This window comes from Herpailurus yagouaroundi, unplaced genomic scaffold (genome assembly GCF_014898765.1).
Source record: "Herpailurus yagouaroundi ecotype Mexico unplaced genomic scaffold, PumYag 253, whole genome shotgun sequence".
NCBI classification, from domain to species: Eukaryota; Metazoa; Chordata; class Mammalia; order Carnivora; family Felidae; genus Herpailurus; species Herpailurus yagouaroundi.
Window position 1 is genome coordinate 4,227,656 of NW_024412470.1, and position 25,249 is coordinate 4,252,904.

At 40.4% G+C, this 25,249-nt stretch overlaps 1 protein-coding gene and 1 non-coding gene across 6 annotated transcripts in view; both read right to left on the bottom strand.

Moving 5' to 3' along the window:
• Positions 1–25,249, bottom strand: part of RAB3GAP2 (RAB3 GTPase activating non-catalytic protein subunit 2) — a 104,902-nt gene that overhangs the window by 34,543 nt on the left and 45,110 nt on the right. For all 5 annotated transcript variants that reach the window (XR_005786325.1, XM_040460935.1, XM_040460936.1 and 2 more), the window contains exons 9-21: positions 23,343–23,441; positions 16,477–16,625; positions 15,563–15,642; positions 15,344–15,433; positions 12,881–13,020; positions 10,659–10,875; positions 9,951–10,094; positions 9,417–9,499; positions 8,804–8,868; positions 5,964–6,054; positions 3,166–3,293; positions 680–896; positions 200–297 (exon numbers count right to left, since the gene is read on the bottom strand). Coding sequence is in view for 4 of the 5 variants with exons in the window: in XM_040460935.1 (XP_040316869.1) it covers positions 200–297; positions 680–896; positions 3,166–3,293; positions 5,964–6,054; positions 8,804–8,868; positions 9,417–9,499; positions 9,951–10,094; positions 10,659–10,875; positions 12,881–13,020; positions 15,344–15,433; positions 15,563–15,642; positions 16,477–16,625; positions 23,343–23,441 (1,601 nt within the window). In the remaining variant the exon portion in view is untranslated. The remainder of the gene's footprint in view (positions 1–199; positions 298–679; positions 897–3,165; positions 3,294–5,963; positions 6,055–8,803; positions 8,869–9,416; positions 9,500–9,950; positions 10,095–10,658; positions 10,876–12,880; positions 13,021–15,343; positions 15,434–15,562; positions 15,643–16,476; positions 16,626–23,342; positions 23,442–25,249) is intronic.
• Positions 21,357–21,488, bottom strand: LOC121020950 (small nucleolar RNA SNORA36 family). The gene has a single exon (XR_005786377.1). It is a non-coding gene; the product is annotated as a small nucleolar RNA SNORA36 family (small nucleolar RNA).

Here is a 25,249-nt window from a genome sequence, read left to right on the forward strand (position 1 = left end):
CCATGGAACATGCATGCTACAATTTATAGAGAATTAGAGAAATAATTATTACTCAAATATGGTAACTATAAGTTTTCTGATCATTTTTGGGAGGTTTGATGTATGTTGTATGATATGCTTTAGACAATGGCATTTAAACAAAAGACTGACACTTCCAGATGACATCAGCAGGGAAGAAGAGCATGCGAAGAAACCTTACCAACAACAGCTGAGGGCTAAGTCCAGCTGACTCCAATGTACGACACATATCCTCAGTAGAGCTTTCTCCATGCAAACACTTCCAAAAAAAGAAGCTGCCTAGTAAAACAAAAGCAAAATGCATGAACCAACAGCTACTTACCATTTGGACTAACATTCTTCCTGAACTGCCATCTAGATCCCCAGAGAAGCAATACAGCACGAGAGAAGAGAAATGAATGGTTCAGTTTGTTGACTTTATAGCAGAAGGCAAATCATTCCATGTCTAGCACTGTCTCTTTAGTCTAAGTAATAATCAATAAAACTTTTATGACATAGTGCCTACATATCCAGAGTATCTTATGTTAACTGAAAAACATACATTAAATTTTCTCATTAATTTACTTTTGAAACAAACTGAATCTCTGAGACGCTGTGAACTCCTCCCAGGCTTTCATCCAGAAGAGGCAGGTTTCAAAGAGCAGTTTATCAGGCCACCTACCTAAAGCCACATACTCCTCTTCACTCATCTTTTTTATGTTGATCACATCTTTCTCATATTCTAAATATTCCAGGAATGTTTTTACAGGCAACACACCATCCTTATCATCAGAGAATCGGACGGTAGTAGTTCTGGACTTTTCCTGTTTGTACTTCTCTAGTAATGCCTGGAGCTTATGCAGTTCTTTTTCATCAAGCCTCAGTAACACAGCCAAGTCCTTAAAAAATAGGAAAAAAAAAGTCTTGAATAGACCATGACTCTTTCTCTGACTCTGCCAAAGGAGTCGACCCCATTATCTGAGGTGAAATTCAAGGCTATGAGCAAAAGACGGCTGTAACGTACTCCGCTTAAAACTTCATTCTCAAATCATGAGTGGGGTGTTATTTAAATAAATTAATCTTGAAATACTACATATAACTAAAAGTACCATTTTTATATAATGTCTTGAGAATATTCTCTTCTAAAATGTTCGGATTACACCTAATCGTATTAATGTATAATCAGAAAAAAATTACAAGAGTATCAACTACAACCCTTGTGATTCTAAGAAAACTAAAGGTCTGTTTGAAACAATATTTACTAAGCAGCAAAAACACAATAAAATAAAATACTGGAAACCAATCATCACTGTATTTACATGTATATCCTGTATGTAACTCTTAGGGACACAGGGATTGAAAAGTCACAGATAACATCCTGCCAGGCTTTCAAACTATTTTTATATCCCATATGTGCAAAAACATCTCCTGATACTATTATTTTTCTAAATTAGGAATAAGCATACACAAACACACACATACGTAAGAGACCATTTGCCACAGCAAGCACAACTTTCTTCCCCCCATGCTACCTGATAAAACTGCGCTTGTTTAAGAATGCAGCTTTCTATTTATTAAGGCTGTTGTTTTTAAAAACAAGCAGTAAATTGCAAAGTGCACTGAACACACACCAGCAGTTCAATTCAATTCTATACTGAATTGATATGAGCTTATATGAACTATGTCCCACAGACAACAAAAATGATTTCAAATTTGAATTTTAGTTTTACATGTACAATATTGGCCATTCAGCCTAGAAAATGATTGTATATTTTTAAAGGATCTACAAGTCCACAGCAAAATATAATTTTTATAATTCTTAAAAAGTGCTTTAAAACTTAAAAAAAGAACAATCAGTTAAGAAACTGATTTCTTAAATTTTCTAAATCTTTTCTATTTGCAGACTATACTGGGTCTATTAAGTGGAAATGAATTCTATAAGGGATTATTAATGACATATATTTAACTTTCTCTGGCAAAGTAGGAGAGTTTGGATCTTACAAAAAAATTAAGCACTTAAGAATCTACGAAACGTCTAGGCAATCCTACAGACATAATTAAATCAACCTGACCTTTTTGTTGTTTGAAAGATTTTATACTACTGCTGAAGTAGAAAGAAAAACAAAAGATCTCCAAAAATGGCTTTGTCGTTTATAATGGCAATCACAGAAAATGATGAAGACTGTTAAAATGCTTTTATGAAATCCATCTATAATCCCAAAGATTAAAAAGATGTTAAGAATATGTAAGTGGTTTCCAAGAGAAAAATCTTCTTGTTTTTCTGTTTAAAAATTTTTTATTCACATACGTATATTTAAAATAAAAGGCTTCCACTTTAAACCTCAATTAAGTTTCAGATACACCTGGTAATTTTCTAAAAGCATTATCAGTGACTTGACAAATAACTAAAATCGCTTAATTTTCCTTTAGAGAGAGAAGTGGAAGACAAGAGGCTTTCAGGGCAAGCGACCCGTGCCCAGTCACACACGAATCTGAGGGAAAGACAGGACAATATTTCCCTCTGTTCCCTATTAAGAAATTTATTTATTTATTATTTACTTCCTTCCCTATTGATTGCTCTGTATGGAAAGTAAGAATTTGTATACACGCCCCAGAAATGAGTAATACTGCACCGTAATGAAGATTACAAGGCGCTGCCATTTTTTAATGTTTTACAGAATAAAAACACAGAACAGTTACTATAATGAAACACTATGATGTAAGACAGAATTTTTTAAAGCATTATGTAGTATACAACAGAGCAAGCTGTAGGAATGTGTTCACAACACCACCACAGAAAACCAATCTCTTCTGTTTGGCAGAATCTTTTTTTTTTTTTCTTTAAAGAAATTAAAATTTTCCTACTTTAGTAAACCAAGTTTATTGTAATTGGCAAATCTTGTCAAACTTATGTGGTATGAAGTAACCTTAAAAAAAATGAGAAAAAAACAATGCTTCTACGGTAGTAAAAATAGATTAATAATCAAATGTAATATCTTAGCATAAATAATATAAATTTAACATTAAGGCACAGAGAGCCAGCAGGGGGTCTGGTAAAGAAATACACCTTTATACTTCATAAAAATTCTTAATTTTCTACTTTATTATCAATTAAAACATTAAAAATAATCCAAGAGATTATTTTGTATGATGAGGAGAATTACTTACATTATCTGAGAATGGTGTGTCTGAATGAAAATCAAGGGAATTTAACTGACTGACAGACTCATAAAGATGGAGTAGTTTCAGTTTATTGGCACAAAACTGTAGCAATCCTTCATCCACAGACTCCAGTTCTAAAAAGGTGGAGGGGAAAAAACACATTAAAGAGATCTAGTTAGCCGACTCACAAAAGATTTTTCTCTCATTAACATTCATAGTCTTATATACTTCCCTGATGTTTTATTATTTTTTGATTTAATTTTTTTATTTTTAAAAATTTATATCCAAATTGGTTATCATATAGTGCAACGATTTCAGGAGTAGATTCCTTAGTGCCCCTTCCCCACTTAGCCCATCCCCCCTCCCACAACCCCTCCAGTAACCCTCAGTTTGTTCTCCACATTTATGAGTCTCTTCTGTTTTGACCCCCTCCCCATTTTTGTATTATTTTTGTTTCCCTTCCCTTATGTTCCTCTGTTTTGTCTCTTAAAGTGAAGTTTTGTCTCATGAGTGAAGTCATATGTTTGTCTTTCTCTGACTAATTTCACTTAGCATAATACCCTCCAGTTCCATCCACGTAGTTGCAAATGGCAAGATTTTATTCTTTTTGATTGCTGAGTAATACTCCATTGTATATATACACCACATTTTCTTTATCCATTCATCCATTGATGGACATTTGGGCTCTTTCCATACTTTGGCTATTGTTGATAGTGCTGCTATAAACACGGGGGTGCATGTGTCCCTTCGAAACAGCACCCCTGTATCCTGTGGATAAGTGCCTAGTAGTGCAATTGCTGGGTCATAGGGTAGTTCGACTTTTAGCTTTTTGAGGAACCTCCATACTGTTTTCCAGAGTGGCTGCACCAGCTGGCATTCCCAGCCTGATGTTTTATTCTATTAAATATTGAGGTACTTAATAAGCTACAAGTATATATTTTCCATCATGGAAAAACGTCCAAATTCTTAAATGAAATAAGGCAGACTAGTAGTGGAGGGGAGGTGGGGAAAAACAGAAAGAGCTACCTGAGTCTAATACTCAATTTTTAAAACACTAAACCAAAAGCAGCCTTGAAGGTATCCTCCGTCAGCCCGGAGCTCACACGCTGCCTCCTGTGCCCACACACAGAGGCCGGCCGGCAGGAAGCTGCCTGGCTCCCGTTACCATGGTGCCTGCTGCCAACTGTGACGGTGACAGGCCCACCCTCAAGGGAGGCAGAGACCACAGTGACATTCCCCATCCGTCCATCAGGCTTCTTGAAGAAAGTTTAATACCAGAGAAATACTCCTCTCTGTATAAAACATGCCTGCGTGGCAACTTACAAAAATTTTTTAACCTTTTATTTATTTTTGAGAGACAGACAGACAGACAGACAGACAGACTGCAAGCAGGGAAGGAGCAGAGAGACAGGGAGACACAGAATCCCAAGCAGGCTCCAGGCTCTGAGCAGTCAGCACAGAGCCCGACACGGGGCTCGAACTCACAAACCGGGAGATCATGACCTGAGCCGAACTCAGATGCTTAACCGACTGAGCCACCCAGGCGCCCCTCCTGCATGGTAATTTAGATATAACCTAATATAAAACAACCATTATTTCAAAAGACAGACACTTTACCCCCAAAAGTTGTTATAGCCACAATAAAACTTATTAACATATTAAATAGGTAAAATTTTTAGGAATCCCAGTTCTGGGTAGAACTTGAAACCAGTGATGATTTTATAGAGCTCCAACGGTGGTGTTTGGTTTATTCTCAGCTCAGTGCAAGATAAATTCTGATTTAATAAATTTTAAGATTTTGATAAAGCCTTGAGGGACAGGGGAGCTTCAGAAGCATACTATGCTTTTTAACAGACATTTCCAACAAGTTGTATGCACTAAAGAAGTTCACTATCTTCCAAAAGGCAGCTTTAAATACGTGTGGAGAAAGCAAATCTCAAAATTAGGATGCTGAAAGTGTTGAAAGAGGATACTATGATTTGCTAATTAAACCACTTTACGTTGGCTTAAATATAAATATAAAGCTGGCTTTATATAATTAACATGACAAGCAGAAAGTCACAACTAGATGAAGTCTGCAAATTGCACACTACAATTTAATTGATGTTAGGGATTCTGAACAAATTGAATTTTGCTGGGCTAGCTAGCTGGAGTACAGAGTTAAAATCCTACAGATAGAGATGTAATTCTTTTTCGACAAATTCTGAACAGCAAAAAACAAGAACAAACAAACAAACAAAAGCAGAACTAATAATTTACTCATAGTCTGATTTGGGAAGTCCTCAGTTGTTCCTGAGGGAAATGGACGAGAAAATGTGGATTCTATACACTAAAAGAATATTCATTCAAAGCATAAATTTTTTTATCATTTTCCCTGTCAAAACAAAATTAAAGAACTCTTCATCTGCAGAAACCGTTCTCCTCCCATAAAGGTAAACAGAAGAAAATGCCAGCAAGAGAACCTGGCTGTTTTTTGCACACCACCAGCTCATCTCCTCCCCATGCCAATGGCTTTCACATGTGTATAGCTGTATCAGAATAATCACTTCTCGCCATCCTATGCTGGTGTCCTTCCCCCAGTAGAGAGATTTGAAAGAGAAATATTTTTATATTCAGAGAAAGCTCAGATGAAGATCAGCGCGTATACTAAATAGGGAGTAAAAGTCTCCAAATACCATGTCTTATGTGTATTATTTCCACGCTGAAGTAACATCATGGTATCTTTCACAGGAACAGCTTTCTATAATCAGAACTGTAAAATCTGAAGTGAGACCAGAACCTCCAATCAGTACAAACCCTATTACCTTGATTTTTTAAAGTGTCCATTAAAGTCTGAGTGATGTTTCTAAGGCAGGAAAATGGTAAACGTTCACTTGCCAAAATGCTTTCCAAAGCCTGGAAGAAAGATATTGAGCAATTGCAACAATTAAAAGGTAATGATTTTGTTTTTTAAGCTTTGTATTTATGCCTACACCTTCGTTGCCCCAAATTCCCAAGGGAAGCTCCATTGGTAAGATGTTTTAGCGTACGTACCTGAGAATGAGGGTTGGTTGCATCATACGTAATAATCAACGAATTTCATCGCATACCCAATATGGTGGATGACAAAGAGTCCGGACTCAGAATGAGACAACTAGAAGGCAACTGGTGTTTAACAGAACGGCCAAGACAAACAGAAACGGAGACAAAGCCATTCACCAGTAAGAAGAGTGTAAGTCTATACCCCACGGGCATAAATGCAAAGCAGAGGCTGTTGCTGATGTGCCAATAACAAAATCTGACAAGAACTTAATTACTGCTTAATGAGTGCATTTGAGCACGGCCAGGTCAACCTACAGGCCATGGGAGATATATATGGCGCCACCTCACCCCGGCTACCTCTCCTGCCCTCCCCCAGTAGATGCTCTAGAGCCTTCACCATAGTTCCAAAATCTCCCTTTATGCCTAAAGAAGCAACCATCAGAATCACCAATGGGTAGACACAGCGGCTGAAGCTCATACTTACCCTTTCATACTACCACGTTAAATTGGCTTTTTTATCGATGAGATTAAATAGTTTCAAAAGCAGGCTGAGAATATGGCATGAGACAAAAATGGTACCACAACCCCCTCTGTGTGTGTGTGGGAAAGAAATGGGCTCAGAGGGTGGCTCAAGAGGTCGGTCAAGCCCATGATGTAGTTGCCTCACTACATGGTGGATATAAAGAAAGTGACTTTTGAGAAAGGTAACACCCAAGAAAATGTAACCGCCTGTGTTCTGGTATTTATTACACAGAGGGGCAGCTGGCTGCCTATTTGTTCAGGTTTCTCAAGCCTAACCTGGTTTCCTTCCCCCCCTTAGTGTTGAAAACAATACACAAGTTTTACTATCAGCTTTTCCTGCATTTTTAATAAAATTCATAGTTTCACGCACAATTCGGTAGTCTAGTAATTTTTAAAAAGGCCGAGATGACACTTTGTAATATGCTAAAGTTCCCAGTTTTGTTGTTCCAGGATGTAAGGTAAGAGAAAAGACAGTATCAAGATGAGAAGCCTTGTTTGGGTGGGAGCCCTCCCTTTCTACGGATTCTCTGAACTACCTTTCCTGGGGGCCCGCCTTGTCAGAGCAACGTCAGCTTTCATAACCAAGACTCTGCCCTGAAGAAAATGACAGCTAATTAGCCCTGTCACAAAGGAAACCGGATGAAAAGTCACAGGGACTTGCCTGTTTTACAATAAAACAAGAAGTGTCTCAGCAAAATGACTACCACAGTAAGAGGGGATAAGAAATCAGTGTTCACTAAATTCTCCCACACATCCGGCATTACTTTAGTTGCTGTGGATTATGAAACAGACATCTTTGGTGAAGACCCTACTTGAAGAGGCTTAAACGAGGTAAAAAGGGAAAAAAAAAAAAACTGGTGAGCTATAACCCATGTACATCAAGTAATTAGAAAACAAGGAGCCGTTGGCTATTCGGTTCTGATTAAAAGTAGACTAGGAGTTCGGGGCGCCTGGGTGGCTCAGTCGGTTAAGCGTCCGACTTCAGCTCAGGTCACGATCTCGCGGTCCGCGAGTTCGAGCCCTGCGTCGGGCTCTGGGCTGATGGCTCAGAGCCTGGAGCCTGCTTCCGATTCTGTGTGTCTCTCTCTCTCTGCCCCTCCCCCGTTCATGCTGTGTCTCTCTCTGTCTCAAAAATAAATAAATGTTTAAAAATAAATAAATAAATAAATAAATAAATAAATAAATAAATAAAAGTAGACTAGGAGTTCAGAGATGTCCACGGGGATTGAAGCGTTGTGTAAGAACTCAGCCAAAACTCAAGCAGCATTATGAGGGTTTTGATAAGAGGGTGCGAGGACAGAAATCACAGTGAACTGTCACAGCAGAATCCCAAACCTGGCAAAACTCAAGAAGCCTGACAAGGGCCTCTGACACAGCACACGTGAGAACGCGAACTAGCAGCACGAGGACTTTGAGAAGCAATTTTTCATCAACTAGTACAGCTAGCGTAGCTCATGCCCTACAATTCCCCTCTTAGGTATAAAACTCAGGAGAAACTCTTGCACACCGGGCGCCAGGAAACAAAGATACAGTATCCTAGTACAAGGATAATCACAGTATCACGGTAATGGCAAAAAACCAAAACACCGGCAACAACCTAAATGCCCACCGACAGGAGGCGAGTGAAGAAAGTAGAGTCACAGGGTGGAATCCATACAGTATGTGAGCACATGCGGTACATCCATCAACTGTAGAGAAACGAAATTCCGAACACTGGTCACATTAGGGATGGGGGAGGGGACTGAGGAGGGACAGGAGGCTCGTCAGAGTTCGTGGTAACATTCTATTTCCTCAGGGGGGTGGTCATACATAAGTGTTTATTATTATTCTTTAATCTGAATAAATGCTATGTATAGATACGTGTGTCTGTGTCTAAAACATGCATACACGTGTATGGTAGTACTGCTTAATTTTTAAAAGAAAAAGAAGGAGAAAGAGAGACAACACAACTTCCATATATGAATATAAAAAGGATGCATGAATAAAAACATGAAAAGGAAGACGTTAACCTGTCATGTTTGGAGGGAAAGAGGAAGACAAAGGCTTTCTTAAGAGAAATAGGTTACAGCCACTCGTCAGGAAAATTCACATGCATACTTACTTGTTTCTTCGTTGCAGGATACTTAATATCAAGAATTAATCCCTTTATTTCTGTTTCAACCAAATCTACAAAGAGAAAATTAACCAAACTAAATTTTTCACTATTATTACAAGGTAAACTTTATGTGGAAAGAAAAACGCATATATTTGTAGCTATCAGTCAGTCTACAGGACTTCTGGTTTCTCTCACATTGTTACTTTACATGAATGTTAATATCTCCCAGGTGGCAAGCTTCATCTTTACAGAGCAATTCCAATAAAATATATACAGGATTACTTGCAGCTCACCTTATTTTAAGGAATTGCAACTGCTCAGAGATGAAACTTTTTTTTGAGAGAGAGAGAGCACAAGTGAGCACACAACAGTAGGGGAGGGGCAGAGGGAGAGGGAGAGAGAAACTCAAGGAGGCTCCACGACCAGCACAGAGGCCGACCCAGGGCTCCATCCCACGACCTTGAGATCATGACCAGAGCTGAAATCAAGAGTCAGACTCTTACCCAACAGAGCCACCCAGGCGCCCCTGAACCATTTTGATTGCTCCGTTTATAATATGCTATTAATTTAGAAAATGATGAAAGAGCATGCTTTGTTATTTTGACTAAAGGACACCCACCGAGATTGGGAGGTTTTGTTTTCAGCAGGGTCGCCAGTTTCTTCACTAGGTGCATGTCCTTGGCTCGCTCACACTTCTTGTCGCTAAAACAATAAACACAACAAATTCTTACAGAACATGAAATCGCTTTCCTTCTAAGTCTGGCACACTCCAACTCTCTTTTCCTTTATGTTCTTCCTACTTAACTTTAAAGATCTCTGTCTAGGGGCGCCTGGGTGCTTCAGTTGGTTGGGCGACCGACTTCGGCTCAGATCATGATCTCACGGCCCATGAGTTCAAGCCCCACGTCGGGCTCTGTGCTGACAGCTCAGAGCCTGGAGCCTGCTTCCCATTCTGTGTCTCCCCCTCTCTCTGCCCCTCCCCTGCTCACGCTCTGCGTCTCTCTGTCTCTCAATAATAAGTAAACGTTAAAAAAAATAAAATAAAGATCTCTGTCTAATGAGAAAAAAACAGCAACAACAAAACAATAACTACAAAACCAAGAGCAAAACACGGGATGGAAAAGCTAGCAGAGGGATACCTGATAGATCTTACCTCAGTGCTAAATGGAAAGGAACGTTTACTGTTTTCACACTTCCAGACACTGGATCAACAAGACAGATCTGGTAAGTCTGTGGCTGCCAGCTCTGACTGGTGACATTATTTAAGCCCATTATTTTATAGCCAGGATACAGAAGCCTGAGGAAATCACATACCAATACGGTAAGAATATTAGAGAAAGGAGAAATGCCAGAAGTGCTTATATTATAGCTAGGGACCCCTACGTTCGTCTCGATTTGGGGGCACCACTAAGTAAAATAAACACTAACTGATACCAAAAACACAAGTAAAGCAGAGGTGACTGGTAGAATGACGCCTTGTTAAAATGTGTTAGAAAAATTAAGTGACAGGCCTATGGCAAACAAAGCATTCACCTCACTTAACATCATCTCCATGGGAATCTGAAGGAATCTCTCCTTTTGAGTCCCCACAGCATAAGTAAGGGTGGGGGCAAATGGCAACACCACAGGTCACTTTATTAAATTCAGTAGCATATCATGGCCTTTTCATTAAGATTTTTTGTTGTTGTTATTAAATACTTAATCCTTAATTATATACCAGGCACTCACAGGGAAATACCATAATAGAGAACACTGCAATTCTCAAACGACTTGCAATCTAATAAGTAGCTTTAATAGAAGCTTTACTTGAACAAAAGCATTCCTTTTTGTAACCAGGAAAATGACGGGGTCTGCGGCTTACCTGCAGTGCTTTCCCACGTTGAAGGCTCCTACCCTAGGCCCCTGCTGTGTGCCCCACACTTCCAAGATTCCCCTTCTGGGGGCGTAGATCACAAGGAACTGAGCTACACGACTTGGACCCTGAGTATTTCCAAAGGGGGAAAAGTCCGCCTTTTCTGGTACCCTTTCGTGGAGGTCCTCTACGATTTGCATCCAACCGATCTGTGCATCTCGATACCCTTTGAGACAGAGGAAAAGGGCAGCTAATTAGTTAATTAATCTAGGTTCAACCGTAGCTTTCTGATGCACTCTGGGATATTTTGGCCAGGGGTTTAAGAAGAGCTATAAAAGCACATTACCTTTTTATTATGAAATGGCTTCGACAGAAAAGATAATAATAATTGTAACAAATGCTGACTCAATCACCAAGTCATACTAAATCCAGAAGTTTGTTAAATTTGCTTCCGATCCCTTTTTTTCTTTAAAAAGAAAACGGCTGGGGCGCCTGGGTGGCGCAGTCGGTTAAGCGTCCGACTTCAGCCAGGTCACGATCTCACGGTCCGGGAGTTCGAGCCCCGCATCAGGCTCTGGGCTGATGGCTCAGAGCCTGGAGCCTGTTTCCGATTCTGTGTCTCCCTCTCTCTCTGCCCCTCCCCCGTTCATGCTCTGTCTCTCTCTGTCCCAAAAATAAATACACATTGAAAAAAAAAAAAAGAAGTTTAAAAAGAAAACGGCTGTCATTAAGGCTTCATGAGTCCCTTCCCTGATCCCATTCTCTCTCCTCCTTCTCTTTACAAAATTCTTTCCCTTTAAAAACTCTGGGGGAGGTTACCAGGCTTGGATTTGAATAAAAGTCCCATTAAAATGTAAGAAAAAGATCAACCTGATCTTGTGCTTTTCAAATCCTGTGGTGCTACGCAGACGGGGGGGATGCGGTGCCAGGTGGCAGCAGGAAGCCCGTGCCTCTGAGAAGAGGCAGCCGACACGGTCTTCCATCTCAGGGGGGCCCCTTCCACCGGCCACAGGCCCCTCTCTTCCAAATACGGGGGAACAGCACCAGCCGCAGAAGGGAAGGCCACAATGCCTCCAACAACATCGCTGTAGTGGATGTGGGCCCGCTGGGACACCTATGTCTTCTATATTCTGGAAAAGTCTTGCTGAGAACCACCCCTGATGCTATTTCAGAAGACAGACACCAAGAAGAAATGATGTGTCTGCGGTGCTGAAACCTACCTCTATAGACACTTAAACATGTAACAGGTAAACACTGCAGGAATTCTCTGGCAAGAAGGTGATACTGGTCTCCATCTGTCCAGAGTACTTTCATCTCCTCAAATCCATTTTTCCTCGCATTGCTAAGCAGAGACCACGTTGCATCACAGCTGGGATTTCCTACCATATTACTGACATATTACCATTCCAAGGATTGCAAAACAATGCATTCTCCCCTTCTTCCTTGGTCAAAGAGATTTTACCTTTCTCAGGCTGACAATGTGCCTAGATATTTTCAAGTCTCCCTTATAGTTAGGTATGACTATGTGACTAAGTCCTGACTAATGCACTGTGGAAAGAGCTTGGCAGGGAATCATCTTCAAAGCGGACTGGCTCAGTTGGAAGTTCTTCCTCTTCCTTTCTTCCTTCATGGAACTCAGACAAGAAGACTGGAGCTCCAGTAGTCATTTGAACCATGAAATAACCTTGAGTAGGGAAGCTACATAAAAGGCGACTGTGCTCCTGAGGTTGTCATGGGCATATCATTACAATCCCGAACTTGAGTCGTTTATTAGCAACTAACTACAACTCCTAACTGACATTTTACCAAGAAACTGACCCCAGCATATGGATATGGAAGTCAAATAAGCAAAAATTATTTTGCCGTCTTTAGTTCGAAAGACTTAGCATTCTAGATTTGAAGAGAACATTTGACTTAAGCGTGACCTTGTGAAGTGGAATGAATATAACAGGAGCAAGAAACTGACTTCAGGAATTTGACAAGGACAGAATTGAAAAGGACATAAGGAAGAAATTAAAAGCGTATAAACTGATCAAACTTAAAGTTAACAGACCAACTGGACTGGATCAAGTGTGGCTGATGGGAGTTCTTGTTAAAAAAAAAAAAAAAAGAAAGCATACACGTAATGCACTAAGCAGTGTTGTTAATTAGAAGCTGAAGGATGAGAATACTGCTCAACTATAAGGGTAAAAAGCAAATTAACTTTTTTCTAGATTTTTATAAGGAAGTACCTTTCCACATGCGTATTGCGATTCCTCTAGCAACATCCAATAAAATAACTCTGCCAAAATCATCCGTTACTGCTGCCAGCGTGTTACATGGAGACAGACATATACTTTCACCATGGCGTCTAGAATCTGGAAGTCCAAATCTGATATTTAAAAGAAAATAAAAAGCTCAAATCAAACTCCAATCTAGAAAAAGTTAACAGAATAATGAAATGTGTAAATAAAATAGGCAAAATCTGCTTTTAGGTAAAGAAATATAAACTTTGCACGGATTCATGGTGAATTTATTAACTAATCGTACCAGACACTTTGCAACACAAAATGCATAAGAAGTTTCTTCCATTATAAAATAAAAAGAGGTAAGTTTTATTTCATAGATTTTCCACATAAGTATCCATAATCTTATATTTTTAGGGAATATCAAGTATAACTATCTTTTCTTGATGAAGTGTTATGTCAGAGGAAACAGTACCCTCATGACCAATTTTAGAATACTATGCTTCTATACAAGCATATTTCGTCTGTCCTAAGTTCATTTTTTTTTAATATTTATTTTGAGAGAGAGCATACAAACATTCAAGCAGGGAAGGGGGAGGGGGACAGAGGGGGGGGAGAGAGAGAGAGAGATGGGGAGAGAGAGAGAGAGAGAGAGAGGGAGGGAGGGAGGGGGAGAGAGAGAGAGAATCCCAAGCAGGTCTCAATGCATCAGCATAGAGCCCCATGAGGGGCTTGAACTCACGAACCGTGAGATCATGACCTGAGCTAAAATCAAGAGCTGGACGCTTAACCGACTGAGCCATCCAGGCGCCCCTGAAGTTTGTATTTCTGACCTCTACTTTCTGCTGGCACCAACAAATCTGCCTGAAGAACTCTCCCTCTTCTAAATAACTATATTTTTATTATTATTATTTTTTTAATGTTTATTTTTGAGGAGAGAGAAACAGAGCACAAACAGGTGAGGGGCAGAGAGAGGGAGACAGAATCAGAAGCAGGCTCCAGGCTCCGAGCTGTCAGCACCAAGCCCAATGCGGGGTTCGAACTCACAAGCTGTGAGATCATGACCTGAGCTGAAGTCAGATGCTCAACCACCTAAGCCACTCAGGTGCCCCTAAATAATTATCTTTAAACTGTTCTTGGTCTATAACCAATCTTACTAGAACTGCAAGATAAAAGTAAAGAGGTACTACAAAAGGACCAAGTGCACTCACTTTGAGAAAAGCCCCTGAGACAAAGTGTCCAAATTCTGTTACATCTGTGTGCAGGCAGAGGGCAGCTTGGCTTACTTCTTGATTCTTAAGTGAATTTAGAAAATGTGAGGTGTTACAGTATTTTAAAATAATATGAAACAACCTTAGAGGATAATCTTCAATAAATTTTAATAACAGACAGTTCGTTATATCTCTTTAGTTAAAGAATATCTACAAGGGGGGGGGTTGATTCTGTTTCCCTTCATGGTAGGTATTTTATATTAGGTAACACAAACGATTTAAAAACAAAATCAAGCAAAAATCACGCCCTCTCCCTGCACAATCTGACAAATACACTATCCTACAGCACCAGTGAAGTCAACAAAAAAGCACAAGCCTGCATTCCTCAGAGTGCTTGAATGCACAGACTCCTCATTTTTGTTTTTGTTTTTTTTTTAAAGAAGTTACTAAGCACTTTTTAAGTTTACACAGTTGATTGACAAACTAAACTTTCTTTAAAAAACTAACCGCTATCTGGGACGCCTGGGTGGTTCAGGTGGTTGAGCATCTGACTCTTGATTTCAGCTCAGGTCATGATCTCACAGTTTGTGGGATTGAGCCCCACGTCAAGCTCCACACTGCCAGCACAGATGCGCTGCTCTCTCTCTCTCTGTCCCTCCCCCATGCAGGCATGCTCTCTCTTTCTCTCTCTCAAATAAATAAATAAACCTAACAAAAAACTCTACAGCTATCACAGAACTAATTTTCCTAAAACTTAAGCTAAGGTTCTAGGTGTTTGCAAGAAAGCACACTCCACAAACACACACTGAGCGCCTACTGTATGACAGGGAGACAGCTGTGGACAAAACACACGACAATCACCTTCTTCGTGGAGTTTATATTCCGACAGAGAAAGTCTCACATTAATGACTTTCAGAAGCTCCACAAACTCACGAGATCAACAAATCAACCAAACTCATAGAAAGACCATCGTGGTGCCTGGGCGGCTCAGTCGGTTAAACACCTGACTTCGGCTCAGGCGACGATCTCATGGTTTGTGAGTTCGAGCTCCGCATCGGGCTGTGCTGACAGCTCAGAGCCTGGAGCCTGCTTCGGATTCTGTGTCTCCCTCTCCCTCTGCCCCTGCCCTGCTCATGCTCTCTCCATTTCTCTCTCAAAAATAAATAAAACATAAAAAAAAAAATTTTTTTTAAAGGCCTTACATTTCACGGTACATTTTCACAAACACCACAATGGGAGACGAGCACGGCCAACTTGCCTTACAGCTAACGGGGCAGCGGGCTCCACCTTCGGCTTCTGCTTCGGCACCACCTCTTCCTCGTGCTTACTTTTCCAACCGAGCCAACCACTGACCGGAAAGAGAATTTAGAATAAAACCAGGGCTTCCAACATTCTAATGTGCAGATTATCAAAACAGATGTGAAAACCAAGCGAGATACAAATTAGATCATCTTGCAGTCAAGCGTTCCGTAATTACCTGGCAGCGTTAAATAAAGCCGAAGTGAGCTTACTTGCAACAGCCAGGGCAACATGAGATAATAATGGTTGCGTGCTTCCCTGAAAAACAAGACATTTGAAAGAGAACAGGGAATAGCTGACAACCAAAATATACTTTCTAAACAAGGCTTACTTTTAAAGATTTTGAAAGGCTGTAAAGCCTGGACCATCAAAAATAGCATCTTTCAGAGAGTGCAATAAACATGATTTTAGGAAGTAGGAATATAATCAGAAGTTTTAACTCTACAGTTTAAAAGTAAAATCACCACCACTCCATTTTATCTTCAGGATCAGCCTCCTTAAATTGTAATTTAATTTAAAAAGTTTAACTAGGGCGTTAACATGGCAAGGCTGTGGATCTCCTGTCTACTCACAACTGGCTCCCGTCCCTCTTTTTTTTTTTTTTTTTTTAACGTATATTTTTATGAAAGTAAAAAGATAGTTTGGACAATTCTAAGAAGGCTGTTTTATAAGCGAGAAATAAGAGCCACCAAGTCCAGCACCTAACTTTCCCCTATTTTTAGGAACCAATTTTCACCACTTGTATCCGCCACAGCGGGTAACTTTACAATTCCTGATTTACTGCAGTCTCTGGTGGGCTATAAGTAACCCTGAGACGCTGATTAGTGCACCAGTGTTTAAAGACAAATCAACCGTTCAGGAAGTTGGGGGAGCTGAAATGGAGAAATGTGTTGGTTTTACGCTGACTTTAGTACCTTTTCAGTTCACCTAAAGAATCTAGAAGGAAGTCAGTGGGGATTAATTTTAGCTTACATTGAAAACTTAGAAACGTAAACTGCCTAATCTTTCTAAGGCTAACTTACAATATCCAATTTGCAGACAAGGTGAAAAACCGAGAGAGGCCTTACCCGTGATCAGTGACAAAACTCTTACCTCTAAAGCATAGAAGAAGCCAGTGAATGGATTGGACCCGACAGTGATGTACTGAGACATGGCAGGTGGGCTGTTTTTAATTGCTGCATTAAATCCACCTACATTGGAAGCAGTCTTCATTTGATCAAACGGGGACAGAGTCATAATACCTAATGACGAAACAACAGCAACAACACGTGAGCTAAATGCACTGAAATGACACTGTCACTTCAGGTCATTACATTTTCGATTCCATTCAAAGATGCAAACTGCTTACTTTTATAGAACAGATAAAAGTCATTTTTAAATGACTGTAAAACCAATGTCATAAAATATTAAAAGTGCCACCTATTTCCCTAAGCCATAAAATACAAAATTTCAATATTAACTTTTTGACACATACAAACTCAGACAGTACAAAAGTATCCAGTCTGCCCAGATCTCCAGGCATCAGTCAGTTCCCAGAGGCAACAAGTGAAACCGTGTCTTACGCCGCCTTCAGGAGATGTTGTACAACAGATGACAGCACACCAAGTAAAAGGATGTGTGTCTTACTTATTTCATAAAACATCAAAGAGACGTGCCACGTTCTTCTCAGTCACCCAGAACATTCCACGGTGGCCATACCGTAAGTGATTTCACCTCTGATGGATATTTAGGTTGTTTCCCATCTTTGCCACTACCAATAACGCTGTGATAAAGATCTCTGATATGTCTTTGAACACCTATGTATGTCTATCAGTATGGAAAATTCTTACAGACAGAAATTCTCAAAGGGGATCACATTTTTAAACATTTTATTACATACCGTTACACTGCATTCCATAGAGGTGGTGTTAATTTACACGGCCACCAAAAAGACGAGAGCATCTGTGCTCTGTATCCTACCCCTCCCAACACAGCAAAAAACAAACACTTTCAACCTTTACTCTGTAGTCCAGAAATCCCCAACCTTTTCGAAGGAAGAGTTAACTTTTTGTTTCCCCAAGGCTCTAAGAGTAAAAGCAGACAGACTGCTGACACCCACATGCTTGTCTGGAGTAGCAAAGGAAAAACCAAGGTCATGTAAATTCACCTGGGGGGCAGGGAGAGAGAGAGATGGGAGCAGCAGGTGGTGGAGGAAGCTTAGAGATCCAGGAAGTAAAGATGTGCTAAGATTCAACCTATGTGGACTCAGGCACACATGCAGTACCTGGGTATTCACATGGTCCGTGAAGATACTCAGTTGGAAAGTTCTAAACTCAAATACACTGTAGATTGGAACAGGAGTTACCCTAATTTTCACATATAGGTATTGCCTCGACTTGACCTGCAAATGGTCAAAAAACACAATGTTCCTGAAGAAGAGTTCTGGGAAAGGAAATACTTTTAGGGAGAGACCAAGCAGGCCATTTGCTGGACTGAGGGACTGAAGTGATCAAATAATTGTCAAAGCTGGACTATTCTCAAAGAGCAGAACACCTGTCCCACCTTCATGAATAAGTTCATGATTCAATATACAAAATGTTTTTACTATGTGATAAAAATCTGTATAACTTTGGCCTGACACTACCAGAATGAAATCAAAGGGTGGACTGTGTGACATATAAATTGAAATTTAAGTTTTGGTTTTTAAAAAAAAATTTTTTTTTTTTAGCGTTTATTTATTTTTGAGGCAGAGAGAGACAGAGCATGAACGGGGGAGGGGCAGAGAGAGAGGGAGACACAGAATCGGAAGCAGGCTCCAGGCTCTGAGCCAGCAGCCCAGAGCCGGACGTGGGGCTCAAACTCACGGACTGCGAGATGGTGACCTGAACTGAAGTCGGATGCTTAATTGACTGAGCCACCCAGGCACCCCTGAAATTTAAGTTTTAAAATAACCTCTCTCGGGGCGCCTGGGTGGCTCAGTCAGTTAAGTGTCCGACTCTTGATTTCAGCTCAGATCACGATCCCCATGTCATGGGATGGAGCCCCATGCTGGCCTCTGCACTGGCAGCGAGAAGCCTGCTTGAGATTCCCTCTCCCTCTCTCGGCCCCTACACTAAATGCACCTGCTCTCTCTCCCCCAAAATAAATTAAAAAAAATTTTTTAAATAACTTCTTCCTATACTCCAATAGGCACTCCTCTCCCACAGCCTACGAATCGCTGACTGCATCCCTGAGGTCTTATGTGCGCTGTCCTGCTCTCTGTACTGCGGCAAAGTGGTGAAATCGAGAGACCCGTGGTCTGTTGAGTCACCAATCTGAGCATTATTTTTCATTGATTTAAGGTAAATGAAGATACAGCTTATTGACAGCCCTTCTTCTCCCCATATCCTTTCAATATATAAATATTTCAATTTCTTATTAAATATACACTGCTTTCATTATTAGGAATGAGGTGAATATTACTGCTGAGACAAGCTGCCTACTATAAGTGTATTTCCTTAGATGTGAATTTTTTGTGTCTTTCCTGAACATCTTATCTGAGGCCTTTCCACACTTTGAAACTTAGTATAAATATTAATATAATTTATATTATAAAAATTACAATTTACAGTTAAAATACATATTAAAATATATTTATGTAAATACAATACTAATTTGAAATATAACTTATGATTAAATGTTAGGCCACTATTATTTTAAATATTATTATTAAAATATAAACATTAATTTAACTCTTAATAGAAATTTCCATAAAGTCAAACTTGGATAATTTTCTAGGTCTGTTATAGTGGCTAAAGAAGACCTCTTTGACAAAATAATATCTGGGCAGAGACCTAAATGAGGTGAGAGAGAGAGCGAGCCATGGCTAGCTGGGTAGAATTTTCCGGGCAGAAGGAGCCACAATCACAAATGCTCTCAAGCAGGAGGCCGCCTGGTGTATCTGAGGAACAACTAGGAGATGTGGTCAAACACACGGGGCTGGGGCTGGGGGGGGGGGGGGAGGGGGAGAAGATAAGGTAAAAGACACACCATAAACCAGGCAATGTCAGGCCTTGTATGCCACTATAAGGCCTTTGGATTTTATTAGGAATAAGACAGGAAGCCACTATAAAAATAACATTTTGCACAGAAGAGTGACAAAAACATGACTTACATCTCAAAAGGCTATTAGCTGCTAACCGGCAAACGGATTTTAGAGAGGGAAGAAAGGAAGCAGAAAGACCAGTTAGAATGGTTTTTTCCTCAATCATTCAGGCAAGAGATGATGGTGGCTTAGACCACGGTGCTCACAATGATGGAGATGAGCGGTGGTCAGAAAGGGTCTGCTCTGCAGGAAGAGGCGGGGGTGGGGGGGTAACTGCTGGATGAAAAACCTGAGAGAAGGAGGGGTCAAGGATGACTCAGAATCTTTGGGTGTGAGCAACAGAAGAGATGATAAGAAAAAAGGAGAAACAAGTTTGGGGGAGGAAATAAAAAATTCCGATTTGGATATGTTAAGTTTGGATACGCTGGTGGAAAATGAATTTTATAGAAATGAATTTTAAGGAAGAGGTCAAGACTGAACATAAAAAATGGAGATGCTGTGATCCAGTTTCTTGGCTCTTGTGTTTCTAATTTCTGAAAATAGAGGTGGAAAAGTTTCTTCTTCAACCTACCCCAATCTGGCTTTCCTCCTCACTGCTCCACCTAAAGTGCTCACATCAGACTCAAAGAAGAGCTCTACATTGCCAAATCTGATGGACCTTTTCCCTTCCTGAATTCTATGAAGCATCCCACAGTCAACCACTCCCTCTCAAATTTATGTCAATAACTTGGACTTCTTCCCTAAACTTCAGATGTATATCTAACTGCCTACTTGACACCTCCATTTGAATGTGTAATTGTGTCAGAAGTTAACCCTTGATCTGTCTACCTCAAACCTCTTCTCCATATTTCTCACTTCAGTAAACAGATCATCCACTCAACTTGCTCAAATTAAAAAAAAATCAGATATCTCGGAGTCCTTCCTTTCTCTCATTTCTCAAATCCACCCCTTACCAGTTACAAAAATATCTCAATCTGTCCACCCTCTCCAGCTCCACGGCTTCCTCTCCAGGCAAGGCCGCCATTCTCCCTTATTGCAACAAACTCCTTACTGGTCTCCCTGCTTTTACTTTTTATTTCACAAGCCTCTAAGCAGCAGTCAGGATAATTTTGAATGCCCCGTAGCTAGACGCCATCAGTGACATCCCCTGTATTTAGAGAGAATCCAACCTCCTTACCCTATGTGATCTGTCCCCAGTCTCCATCTCCAACCCTACCTTGTCCTGTGCCCCCCCCCCCCCCCCTTTTTTTTAATACAAAGAGAGAAAGAATGAGAACATTAAGCAGGTTCCATGCCCGGCACAGAGCCCAACAGAGTCCATATGGGGCTCGATCGCACAACCACGAGATGACGACCTGCGTCAAAATCAAGAGTCAGACGCTTAACAGAATGAGCCACCCAGGCGCCCCTCCCCTTACTCTACAATCGAGTCACAGGGACCTCCTTCCCATTTCTCAGGACTTTGAGGCCCCACAGGCCTATCTCTTTGCTGCTTCCTCTGCCTGGAATGCTCTTCCTATACCCCTTCACATAGCTGGCTGCTCTTCCCCCACGATGTCCCATCTGAACGTCACTTCTCTGGAGAGCCTTATCTTCACCAGTCTACCTGAAGTGGCCTCTTCCTTTCACTCTCCATCATAACCCTCTGCTTATTTTCCTCATGATGCAGGCTAACATTGTGATATGACCATATTTATTCATTTGGCTTAACTGTCCATCGTGTATCTCCCTATCACAGAATGTAAGCTTCATCAGGACGGGGTTCCGTCTGCCTTCTATTTCTAGCTCCAATATTAGCACCTAGGACATACCAGGTGTTCACTTATTTGTTGGATGAATTCATCAGAACTTCAACATAAAGATGTACATGCAAAATAAAGTCCGTTGTACCTTTTTTATTTTCCCATCATTTTGTAGGCTGGGAGATAAATGAATAGAATAATATTTTCTATCCAATCATTTTTCCTAGCCCGTTTCAATGTTCCAAAGTTCAATTAACAGAACAGGGAAGCCACCCTGAACTGAACTCAACACTTTGGAATTTTGCAGCATGTTTATGTTATTAGCAAAACAGTAAAGACACACTGAATGTCTACAAGAAAGTGCTTCATTGCAGAGTACTCCTCATGAGAAGGACGCAGCAACAAGCCACGGGATGCGTGTGCCAGGGATCTTCCGTCTGACCCTGCAGACTCACACTCCTGCCTTCTCTCCCCGCCCACTCCCAGGGCACAGTGTGTGTAGATTAGGCTGACATCCGCCTGGCTTCAGACAACGGGAAGCCTCATCAGGACATCAAAGACAGAAAGGAAAGTGAAGTCAGGACACCTACTTCCCTGTGACATGTGAAAAAAAAGCCATCCTGCTCGTAAGATGCTGATTCTACTCACTACCTCCAAGTTCTGGAACTGTCCAGGCCCTCGCCCCCTGTGGCCTAGCAGTGGCTAACAGCTGGGCTGCTACGAAGCCCCGAGATGCTGTACCATCCCTTGTGGTTCTCCTGCACCACATCTTTCCAAATAGTTCCTCTGTAAATAAAACACGTTTCAGCTGTCCTATTTCAGGGGTGCCATCTGTTTTCTATCATGACCCCGATAAAATGTGTATTTAGCAAAATTGATTGAAAGCTCTTTACAATATGTTGATTAGAAAAGGGCTGTAATATGGTTGGTATGATGTAACCCTATTTATGAAAACCTATTTCTATCACCATATACATATTACACATGCACTTCACACACAAGTCTATAAGGATGTTTACCAAAATGCCAATGGTGAGTATCTCTGGATGGTGTAGGGTTTAAGGGGATATTTTTTCTTTTCCTCTTTACATACTTATATACTATTTGAATTTAACAAGCATATAACATGTTGGTAAACAGAAAACAATACACATTTTTTAAATAGTATTTTCTCCTCCACTCCATTTCTACTACCTTAATTCAGAAACTCATTACTTCTTACCAGGAAGTATCCTTCTTGCACCTAGTTTCTAGCCTTGACCCCCACATTACTGTCACTAAGAACTACCAAAGTGATTCTTCTAACAGGCTAAGTGATAATACCATTGTTTTGCTCAGAATTCTCCAGTGGCTCTCAGTGTTGCTGGGAGGAAGACCTAAATTCCTCCACATAGCACACTAGGCTCTTCGAAATCTGACTCCTATTTACATGTCTGCCTGCCAGTTCTCCTTGTACCCATTATTTTTACAGCACGCGGTGCACTTCCCCCCTCACGCCTAGCACACGTTGGCTAGGATGCCGCCTCTGTGCTGCTGCTTCTGATCAAGTCCCACTCATTCTTCCAATTTCAGACTGAAGTCCGCCACTGCTGCCTACCTCCCTCAGCGCCAGGGGTTCTCCGCCTCCCGCCCCAGCTGGCGCACTTGGGGACTGCAGCTGTTTCCACATGGTTCTTCCAGCTAGCCTCACGCTTCCCTGATGAGACCAAGCCTTCTCACCTCTGTCTTTTTCGTCTGTGTTCCCAGTGCCTAACACAGTGAGTCTTCAATTATGCTCGCAAGGAAAAATCTGCTTTTACCTATACTCTGCTGGTGTAAAGGTTACAGTTTTAGAAGACTGAGCTATATGGTGATTATATGAATTAAACTTGTCTGCAAAAAAAAAAAAAAAAAAAAAATGAAGTCAAATAGTGAAAGACCTAAAGCTGAACAATACTGCTGCTGAAGATGTAATTATTTATTAAAACTGCTATCACTTCTTAAACTTATAAACCTACAACGATCCGTAAGTCTGGAGTAACTTCCAAATGTCGCACTAAAGACAATGCATTTCCTTTCGCCTAAGAATAAATGGATATTTCTAATAAATGAGATATATCAATTAAAAAGCAAAAGAAGTAAATTCCATAAGAATTTGAATGAGTAATGCTTACCAATACTAGCATGATCAATAATAGTGTCGATATCTTGTAGACCCCATTTTTTATAAGCTAACGGTGGTGGCTGTATGTTCTCATTGCCTGATGCCGCAGCTGTTAAAGACAAAAATTAAACAATCCAAACTTAACTATAATGGATGAAGCGAAGTTTTACAAAAAAACCTTTAAAAATATAATAACTTGATTACTTTAAAATTTCAATAATAATAATGAGGCAAGGCAACATAAACAAGGCTGAAGTGAACTTTATTCATGCCAAGACAGTATATGTAAAACGCAAACATTAAAAGAGCAAGTTGACCGTCACAAGAGATTTTGGAACATTCAGGTAATTGGAAGAGGCTATTAAAAACTCTAGACTATTACTAAACTTTAAGGCGAATTCAAACTGCAATTGAAGACAAAGAAACAATCTCTCCCTGCTGAGAAATAGTGGATAAAATCCTGAGAATGGCAACCAGTGCCTTAACTTGGTGAAAAATTAAAAACTCAATGACATGCCTATAAGAGCACACATATAGCAAGGCCTCGAAGACAACAGCCTAGGCCAGTCTTGATAGAAAGATATGCAACCAGCAATAGCATCACCAGAAAGAATAAAATGCCTGTATCTGCTCAGTATTTCCACCTAGTGAGCGAGTAATGAACAGAAAAGCAATAGTTACACCTCTTGCCATAGGTTTAGGCACAAGGTCCTATTTATCAGTAAAGTTTCTTGCTACATATTAGAATACAGCTGGATTCTGGTTGTTTATTCTGGGAAGTGAAGTACTTTAATAAGGGAAAAACAGATTCCTCTAAGCACTTCAGATTTTGATAGTAAGGCCAACAAAAGAGAATTTTCCTACATGCCGAAATAAAAAGACACAACAATTTGTCAGAATTCTTTTCAGAGCAGCTTACTTTAGGTGGGCACTTAGTGGCTTTCTTACTTCCTAGGAGACCAATGGCTTTATGGTCTTAAACACAAAAGATAAACAGGAACTCAACAATAAAAATTAAATGGCTGACAATACCAATAATCATCTATTTCTAGTTTATTTCACCGACTGAATTCTTACCTGCAGAAAACTGCCAGTCTCTTTAGGTATATATACTAATGACTATTTTAAATGACCCCAAGATAATGACGCTTATTATGCCTAAATTTAAATAATTTAAAAGATTATGAAAATAGCCATAAAAATTCCAACAAGTTCTGACTGAACAGGAAAGCAGGTACCATTAAAGACGTACATAACCAAAACCTCCTGATTTTACCAATCCATCAACCTGCAAACAAGACAAACTTGGTTTTAGGGCCATTATAAGCCCCACTACCCAAGCCCAGAAGAAAAGGAGGAAGTCTAGCACTGGTGTTTTCACTGAGTTTAAGGCTTTTCTAAAAATTGATGGTATGTTTCTCGCTGGTGGCATTTTTGCAGGTACTACTGCATCTATAAACAATGACATCTTGAATTTGATGGACACAACTCTGCTCTTCATCCTCTTCCCAAGAATGTAAACTGAGCAGTACGAGAAAGAACTCTTGATTGTTTGTGCACTTTTCACCCCCAAGTCTGGAAATAATGTAGTTGCCCATATACACATCGTTCAGGCATTTAACTTCTCCATTCATGGGGCGCCTGGGTGGCGCAGTCGGTTAAGCGTCCGACTTCAGCCAGGTCACGATCTCGCGGTCCGTGAGTTCGAGCCCCACGTCGGGCTCTGGGCTGATGGCTCAGAGCCTGGAGCCTGTTTCCAATTCTGTGTCTCCCTCTCTCTCTGCCCCTCCCCTGTTCATGCTCTGTCTCTCTCTGTCGCAAAAATAAATAAACGTTGAAAAAAAAATTAAAAAAAAAAATAAATAACTTCTCCATTCAGAAGCTTTCCGGGTTAGCAAAGAGAAGCCAATGTGGACT